The sequence below is a fragment of the Syngnathus scovelli genome, chromosome 1 (genome assembly GCF_024217435.2).
Source record: "Syngnathus scovelli strain Florida chromosome 1, RoL_Ssco_1.2, whole genome shotgun sequence".
In the NCBI taxonomy this organism is placed as follows: Eukaryota; Metazoa; Chordata; class Actinopteri; order Syngnathiformes; family Syngnathidae; genus Syngnathus; species Syngnathus scovelli.
Window position 1 is genome coordinate 15,329,421 of NC_090847.1, and position 9,712 is coordinate 15,339,132.

General features: G+C 41.0%; 1 protein-coding gene across 2 annotated transcripts; it reads right to left on the reverse strand.

The window, feature by feature from the left end:
• Window positions 1–1,039: 1,039 nt before the first annotated feature.
• Window positions 1,040–9,303, reverse strand: maea (macrophage erythroblast attacher, E3 ubiquitin ligase). 2 transcript variants are annotated; one of them, XM_049748095.2, is made up of 9 exons: window positions 9,147–9,303; window positions 5,994–6,176; window positions 5,174–5,377; window positions 4,977–5,099; window positions 4,390–4,466; window positions 4,212–4,320; window positions 4,001–4,134; window positions 3,495–3,690; window positions 1,040–2,433 (listed from the first exon to the last, which is right to left on the reverse strand). In XM_049748095.2, exons 1-9 carry the CDS (start codon window positions 9,213–9,215, stop codon window positions 2,338–2,340), a joined length of 1,191 nt encoding a protein of 396 aa, XP_049604052.1. In that variant the 5' UTR covers window positions 9,216–9,303; the 3' UTR covers window positions 1,040–2,337. The 2 variants fall into 2 exon arrangements, with proteins under 2 accessions (XP_049604052.1, XP_049604044.1); XM_049748087.2 differs by lacking the exon at window positions 9,147–9,303 and adding an exon at window positions 8,448–9,073.
• Window positions 9,304–9,712: the final 409 nt, after the last annotated feature.

Consider the following 9,712-nt stretch of genomic DNA (forward strand, 5'->3'; position numbering starts at 1 on the left):
GTTACATTTATATTGAAGCACCAGTTACGTCACGCACGCTTCGACTTGGGTACCGCCCTATTTCCGTTTTTATTTTGTTGTTAAAGTCAACGTGCCCTTTAAAGATGTTTAAAGGTACCTCGATGAATTGCCTTTATGATGATTTTTTTAAAATAACTATCGTATGACATTTTCAAAAGTCAAATTAAACTGATTGGCTATTTAAGAGATAACCTTTATTCATTTGACATTCTAGTTTAGCTGACCTGGTCGAGAAACCTTAATTTGCAACTTTAACCATAGCTTGAAAACCATAACTTCAGAGCCTAAAGCTTTTCACTCAATCGTGAAACCGCGATTTGAAACTCTTCCCAACTCTGACACGAAATAATAAATTGACACTCTAAGGATTGTTTGTAACTTACAAACAACATACTTCTACACCCTACTTCTTGGCTGAAACCATCTCCCAGTCTTCAAGCCTTTATTTGAAACCCTAACTGGCTTTAAACCTTAATTTGAAGACTTAACCTTGCATTGAATTTAAACCATATTTCACAACCCTCATTTGAAACGCTAACCCTGGCGAGAAACTGTACCCCTTATTTGCAACCCTAATTTGCTCTCATAAGACTGGGCTGGGCTTGAAACACTAACCAAAATCTTATTTTAAAAATGTAAGCCTTTCTTGAAACCCCTATTTGACACCGTTTGGGGGATGCACAATGCACACACGAGTAATGTACAATCAGCATTAGAACGTCCAAGGGGTCCTCGAAAAAAATTCTCCCCTGAACCCATAACGTATGAGAACTCCTGGTTTAAAAACAAAACGTTTGTAAAACATCTCCAAAATTGTTTCAATGTGATGTATGTTAATTAAATTAATTTCATTAGCATGACACGGTTCGAGGATTACATATTATCTCTATGACTTGCTATGTCATACCTCAATTGTAGGTTTCAGGTGAGAGACACAGCAGAAAATTCAATGTGAAATGGAGTCAAGTGATGAGCAAGCCACACCCTCAAATCACAGAGACACAAAGAAGGCAGCCAATTGAAAAGAAAGACTGGTAAAATCTTTATGAGGCATATTTATGACGAAACAATCATCTTCACCTACGTCTAAGAACAGAAACACACAAGACGACAGTCCACAAAGCAGCAACTCCTGGTTTGTCACAGTCCTTCAGTCAGAAAACTTGAAATTAAAAGTCTGGTTTACTTCTATGTGGTGGGGATTTGAAAACCTTTTTTAAATTTCATGCTGAATTTTGTGCTTAGTGTTTATCATTATCAATCGAAATGATGGGGGGGGGGGGGAGGGGTGTCACGTCTCAAATCCATGACTGTTTCACACAATCCTTTTTTCATTCCAAAAGAACACATATGGATAAAGTATTGGAACACGTAAACAATTAAATCAGTCAGAAGTTAGACCAAGAGTCCTATAGTTCAAGATATGTTGGGCCACTTGTTTGCTTCCGAGTGCACAAAACCAGGTCCCATGGGAGCGGTGTGAAAGAATGAGCCCGTTCGCCCCCAATGGCAAGCTCCTGTCCCCAATACCAAGTGTCTTTACAATTTTCTACCCACCTTATAGTATGGAAAATAACAGTGCCCATATAGACATGTATCAAAACACCTCACTGGCCCCTCGTTTCATAGTTTGCAAAGATTTGTCAATTTATTTGCTTTTTGTAACACAGTGGTTGAATTGTCAAGCAACATTATGCACCTCATTTAATTTTGTCCCACTATCATAGGACTCCCATCGCAAGTGAAACAAGTTAAGCCGGATGGTGAAAATGAATGTGAGAAACCTTATACAAGTCCAAAAAAACAAAAAAGGAAGATCAGCCTTATCGCCAGAGACACTCATGAATTAGTGTGTGATCGTAGAAAATAAACGGTCGTTTTAGTGAAAGCAGGAGAGAAGTTAAACCAGAGGAGCAAAATACTTGTTCAGTCGCACCCCTCCCCCCCTACACAATGATGCGTCACCAGGAGATGTGAACAAAGCCTATCTACTATTTACATCTCTAATGCAGCCCTGATGTGGCCTTTTAAAGCCATGTAGGGAGGTGGAGGCAATGTCAGAGGCAACAATGTAGGCATTTAACATCATCCAGCCTCCAGCACAAAAACACATACAGGTACTTTGCTACCTGGCAGGCATGTTTGCCAAGCTAATCTCTGGACACCAGTCTTGAAGGAAGCATACTGGTATCTGTGAGAGCCAATGGCCAAATGATTGGAAGGAGGTGGTTTGTGAGGGACACGGATGGGTTGTGCATATGTAGTTTGGGCGGGGGGTTAAATCTTGTGGCATTTTTGTTGCGTTACAGCGCCTGATCACATGATGTAGACCTTCTCAGCCTGAGAGAAGCTGAAGACTTCTTTGGTTCTGGGGCAAACTACTTTGTCGTCTTGGCGGATGGAGAGCAAGGACTGCCAAAGAAAGACACACACAAAAAAAACATTTAAATAATGTTTAGTGTACCTGTACCTGTGTAGAAGTACCTCATGTACTAGGGCTACACAATTTGGGGAAATAATCTAATTGTGATTTGTTTTCCCTCTCAAAATTCCGTTTGGAATTTAATTGTTGAGTTTTTTTCAAAGAATTTGTTTTAATTTTTCCCTCCAAACAAACTCAATTTATCTTTATTCTATAAAGCATATATATATATTAGATCAGGGATTATCAACCGGTGGTCTGCGACCCTCTAGTGGTCTGTGGCGATATTGCAGGTAGTCCACATAATTGGAAATAGAAAATAATTGTAACATTTTTAGAAATAAAATTGACTCATTATTTAGATTTGATTTATTTTCTAGCTAAATTTGGGAATCATTTACCCATCCATATTATGTCAAATGTAGCTGAGATTCCCAAAATAGATGATGCAAGTAGCCTGTATAGGTCTATCCTCCGGTGTAAAATTAAATAATTTTCCGCCAAAACAGTGGTCCCCGACTTGCTTCTTGGTTTTAATGTTGGTCCCTTGGACAAAACCATTTCAACACCTCTGTATTAGATGACACTAAGATGAAGGCTAATGAAGGATTGATTACTATTAGACAGTTTGTGTACAACTTACTACTTTGCGTGCAGTTTTGTAAGACTACATCACATGCAAACTACTTTGGAGATGTTTTACAACCATTTTGACTGATAATTAAATAAAACAAGTTTATCAAAATTAAAGCTTACATATTTTTACCCACTAACGTCACACTTGCTAACGAGGAGTAAAATTAAGATTATACATGTTTATGGTGTAGCGTTTGATTACAAAAATGGGTAGATAAATATTGTGCATCTAATTGAATGTATATTCACCTCTAATCTACCATATCTACGTGTTTTATTGTCTTTGTAGCCATCATATTTAATGTATACAATCAGGTGCATTTCTAATCTACCATAAGTGTTCTACGTTATACACTTCTAATGTATCATTTTAACCAAATTTACTGTTCCCATTCCAGGTTGTGTATGTACTCACATTGTATCCATACACGTATCCGTTGGGAAGCATCATGGGGGGGTTGTTCTCATTCATGACCTCACCGGAGATCTTGCACACGAGCCTGGAGTTGGCGCAGTGGGCCATGGGCAGAGGCTGAGCCAACTTGTTTAAGGACTTGCTGCACACGGGGCAGTCAGGATTCTTGGAGGTGCCATCCTCCTTGTAACACTGACTGGAAAAGATAATTAAGGTTCACACTTCTTTACATGCAAATAAATAATTTAAGTATCTTCCCTCTCTTGGCATTAAAATCAGAAAAAGCCCCATTATGGGATCTTGTTAAAATGTAAGCCTTTAACATGTGATATTACTAGTTAGTCAAATAGCAATTACTATTATGTGTTACGTTACTTAGTAACATGGTGATGTGGTGTGCTGTGTTGCTCATCTCCAGCAAACCCACTCACTCTAAGAGCAGTAAGCACAAAAAAAAAAAAAAAAAAGTTTAAATCCCCCTACGTGTCAAGCCCACAAAAGGATACGGCGTCTTGATGGCCGACAGCCCGGCCTGTAGGGTAATGGTGAAGACGGAGTTGTTGCCCAGCTGATGCAGTCGATAGTTGTCGTACCGGAACTGCTGAATCAGCATCTTCCAGCGGGCCGGATCTAACAGATCCTGAGAGTGTCACAAGATTCTCACATGAACTGTTCGGGACCAGGTCACATGACTCCTGTCCATCGTGTGAATGTTACCTTGTACGGGGAGATGTGTGTGTCTGAGGGGAAGGCCAGCATACCCATCACCTGCCGTACTTCATCCAACTGCCCCCCCTCGGCTTGGCTGAAGTGTTTCCTTGCATGTCTGGCATGGAATCGGCATGTGGTATTAATGAAAGCACTTAATAATACCAATATTGCAGTATCAGAATACCTAACGGCATCCATTCGTTTGTTCTGTCGGATGAGCTCAATGAACTCCTGGATTCTCAGACTGAACTCCAGACAACTCTGCACAAACAAAATCACATCATGTCTATCCTTGTGACATTAGTGACACCTAGCGGTCAAATGGAGTATATGTAGTGCAACAGTAAAACATCCAAGTTCTGTCGATCGCCAAGGCACTACTGGCTGATCGCATGACATTTTTTTTCTATAGGGGAGAATCCATGCCATCGCTTGATTGACATACTGGTAAGCCTGTCGGGAGGCAATCCGAATGAACAGTGACCAAACGCCCACCGCAGCAAGTTTAACGGCCGTGCATACACAAACTGGCGCCAAAGCTAACAAGCTTTTTTGTAGTGGGTAGCTTTTTGTGACATTTTAAAAGTAGCTCGTGAGCTGAAAAAGTGCGACCACTAAAGTGGTGAAATTTGGGGAAACCTTTTTTTTTCTATACTAATGTTATACAACTTTTATTTACAATTCCCACGTGAGGCTAACATGTATCCTGTTGACTTGATTACGTGTGTTATCTAGTTGACAGTATGATAGGACTCAGGTTCTACTTATTACCTTCATCTTGCGAAGGCGAGACTTGTTGTCATGGCACCAAGCTAGGCAGGTCGCCGTCTCCTGCCTTTCCAGGGACTCCTCCACCTCCTTTGCTGTGAGGAACATCTCGATGTTGACCAAATCCTGAAAAGTTCAAGACTTGAGTACGCATTGCCCAAGACTGGTGAGCAGCGCTTCAAAACAAAAAAATGGCTGACCTCGATGCCGCTCTGTCTCGCCAGCTTGACGGCTGTATTGTAGTATCCGCAGCGCAACAGGTGCTCCACCATCATGCGGTCCATGCGTTTCTTCTTCCACAGATTCACCGAGGCCGGCTGGTCGCTGCTGTGTTCCTTCAGATGCTCGATGCGTCGCTTGCACAGTTTGGCGCTCTCATCTTCTGCCTGGATGGACTCAGCTGCCTACAAATAGTTAGCGCTTTGAATTGAGCAAGACTCATGGAACAAGTGCTATACAGTTCCTTCCTTCACTGCTTAAGTGAGAAAAAAAAAACAAAAAACAAAAAAAACGATTAAGGCAGAGCTCGATTTACTAGTGATAGCGAATGGAGACTCATGAAGCATTGACAGCTCATTCGCAATATTGTCTCAAATGGTTCGAAGTGTCCAAGTTGGGAAAAACGCTGACCTGCAGTGGACACATTTAACCATTGCAAATGAGCACACAATTTACCCATATGCTACTTTTCTATTTTGAAACATTCAATAAAATAATGGCTGTTTTTTTTTGAGGATGTGAAACATATTAATGGCATTTCCATTCATTTCAAAGGCGAGCGCTAATTTGAGATACAGTGGAAACTCAAGTCACAGTCAAAATTATTATGGAAAAATTACCTACTATTTGGTGTATACTAGATCTGTGCACCAATGAGTCCTACTTTTGTTCGCGCGTTCAATTGCGCATGTCAAATCGATAAAGTATCAGTACTTCTACTTCAGAACAGAAAGTGAGCACTTTTACCACCTCTGGTCTCACAGAGCAAATGCGGTGTCCACATAAACAGGCGCTTGTCACCTTTCGTTTCAGTGCGCTGAGTTTCTCCACGACGCCGTCCAGCAGGGACACCACAGAGTCCACCACCGGGAAGCTGCTGAGCGTCTTCTCCAGCTCAGCCACCACCATGGTCACGTGACTTGTCTCCCTGTCTATATTTTTCTGGGCCGCACGGAATCGCTTGTTCAGTGTCTCGTAGGGCACCTGAAGAATGGAAAAAAGGGAGATGTTTGAGCACCTTGACGCAAGGATGAAAAATTCGTGTCAAGTCGGGATGGGCAAAACAGCTTCTACAATAAAATCTGTTTTTTTTTCTAGCAAATATTTGATACATTTTAATAATGAGCACTACTTGACTTATAGGAAAGGAAAATTATGATGCCATTCAAATATTTTTTTTCTCAAGCAAGCAAGCAGAGACTGTATTTTTACCCCAGCATTAACTCGCACCAACTTTTACAGAAATAGCGGGGTAAAAAAACGTTTCTCTTGGGGGGAATCCCATTTTGATTGATTCATTTGATTGCAATATTTTCAACAAGCTGTATCCAAATAAATAAAAACAATTGATTATATAGATAATAAATACATAAAATAAATACATAAACAAACGTGTGCAGTGCCGGGCCAAAAAAAAAAAAAGTTTAAAAAAAGACTCATCAAAAAATGCATGTATTTGTAAGTTATAAATGACCATTACATATTGAAAACAGCCATCAACTGTTCGGCTCTGCAATCCATACACACACACACTTATGTAAAATCCTACAGGTGAAGCACTGCAACGCTGGCAAAGTATTTGCAGCTTTGAAGCATTTACTGCAGGTCAAAGGTTTCCACCATTTGCAACGGATAGGGTCTCTGACTTTGTCAATGTTCAGCATGATTGACCCTCGTGAGTTCCTTCCATCCGCTTCATTTTTTGTCATATACAGCACATACATTGTCATATACATATGCACATACATCACATTCTGACTAAGATCTGAATTCTCACGTGAAAATTAGGATTCTGACAATTCTGAGTTGAAGGTGAGAATTTTCACTTCAGAATTTGAAGATTAAAAAAGAGAATCCCCTTCTGTAATTATGACTATACAACAATATATCGCTTAGTAAAACGCACACCTTTGGAACCAACTAGTGACGCAAATGGTAAAATAATCTGCACTCCTGTATCTGTACCTTTATGTGCACTGTGCTGCCTGTTATGAAAAGGACACTTCATAAGAACAAAGCTATGCATTTCATTGGAACATTATGGAAAAGTGTGGCTAAATATGTTATGTAAGATTCTGAAGTTCAGATTTGCATGGACACTTGAAAGTTCATTTTGCACGTGTGTTTTACACAAGTCAGACTTTCTTTCCTTGATGAATAAAAACACAAACAACACCAAGCTTGGAGAAACCGCAAGGAACAAGAGTAACTGACGTCCACCAAAAAAGGTTTGTAATTTATTCTTGATGCCACAAGATGGTGGGGAATATATTCTAACATTTAGAAGAAGAAAAAAAGGCTATACTAAATGAACCTCCTCCACTCACTTCACTATTTGCTGTGGGGGGGAGACCCTCACCTGTTCAATTATGTCACATTAACTGGGGCGAACAAATATATTAGTGCCTGAATGTGTTTATTACATGTTTATTTTGTTACCATTTTTCAATAAAGCAGAAATGCACTGTGGCCATGTCTATCCTTGACCACCTCTGGGAACATTAGCTATTAAACACTGGACATAGTCTTTTACAGACAGACTAATTTCTACTCGAGTCTATCTTAACATCAGTCGTGTGGAATAAATATTACTAAAAAGCTCTGTGGCAGATATTGTGCTTCAAGTTTTATTTTTTCATGAACATATGTGTAATTTGAATAATCATTGCAGCTCTACAAGGAATCACGTAGAACTGAAAGGAGGAGCTTCATTTAGTCAAGCCATAACCTTGTTGAATAGAAATAATGCTTAAAGCATCAATAAGCAATTACAAACCTTTCAGGGTGGGCGACACTTACTCGCTGACTTTGGCTGTAGGTTTTGATCCCCATCTTCTTCCACATGCAGCAAGCTCCCTTTTTTAATTCAACAAATAAAAGCTAGGGACACTGGAATAGCATTCGACTTCATTTCAATGTCTCACACATGAATCAGCATGTTAGAGCAGACTGCAACAATTGCTACAAATATCAACCACTGCATTCCAAATGCAGTTTGCAAGGCTATTTGTATAAATGCAGATTAACAGCCGTGATGACAATTTGTTCCTGCAACATGCCTGCAGACGTGTAGCCCCATGCACCCCCATTTGCTACCACTTCTACTCCTAAAATGGATCCCATCATCGCCAACCCCCCTCTGACTGCAGCATCGACACAGACACAGTAGACCCAGCCAGCCCACCTTCAACATAACACATACAAAGGCTGATTTAACATGTGATGCATGAGCTTGATCATGTACTTGCTACTCACAACGAGAGATGCAGAGTTGTGTGCGAGGGGCGAGAATGGGAGGGCGAAGATGATGATGATGAGGGAGGTAATCCGGGTTTGGTGTCGCAGCGAGAGAAGAGCGGCTGCTTTCATTTCCTCTCGTTGGCCATTTTGTGAGGAACATTCGCAGAGAACAGGGGTCGTACCAGCCCCCCTAAAACCGGAGCTACTCCACTACCCACGCCCCCCAAACAGACTAACACGAGTGATTTCAACCGATCTCCCTTTCAGATGGCTCGGATTTGTATGGCACGAATGCTTGCTCTTTGAGCCCTAGACGATAGCCCGAGATAGATGGTTCGACCGCGATGCCGTTCGCTTTCCAGCTGACTGTCAAAACGTTTCAGCGTGACGCCATTTTACGACAAGAAACACATTCCACCCCGTCGTCCATGTTGAATAAAGGGGGGGGACGCCATATTACACTGACATGTCATTTTAAAGTCTTTATTGTACAATTTAGTGACAAGGAAGTCTCCACAAGTTGGTCATGCGAAATCGTGGCACCTGTTATGTGGGTAAGACAGACGTTTGATAGCTTGGCTAAGCTATCTCGGCTAACGTTGAAATCCCGTCAAGATTGGTGTCAAATTAGTCAGAAACTAGCGTCTCTCTCTATTACCCCCGGCCACCTCGTGATAAGGAGTCGCTCGGTGTCACTCGACATCGGTAGTTTACCTTGAGCGTGGGATATTCTTGTACTTTAAGAGCCATGGAGAGTTGAGATGCTGTCTCTTGCACCGCCATCTTGGTTTTGTGCGTGGGGCTTTCAACTGAAGGCGTGTTTGTGTGCGCGTGTGTGTAGTGTACATGTGGTTGTGTACGTGTGTCTTTTTTTCTTTTTTTCTAATGCGTCAGCATGGCGTCGATTGCTCGCGACCGCCACCTGGAGGAACGGTGGCAACATTAACACCACTGACCAACAAATATTTTAATTTCCATCCATCCGTCCATCCATTTTGACTAGTTAAAATGAAATTTTACTAATTGAGCATAGGATAACCGAATGTTAAGGTAGAAAATAGAGATCCATTTTAAAATGTCTGCACTCTTTATTTTTTTTCTCTCCAATTCTCCCAATTCTACCTTGAAATCATAACCCTGACTTGATACATTACTTTGAAACTCCAATCCTGGGTTGAAAGTGCACTTTCAAACCTTGACCGTGACTTAAAATCCTTCTTTTGAAACCCAAACGCCAGCCTGAAACCCAACTCCAACTGCCAAAACCAGCTTTAAAACCC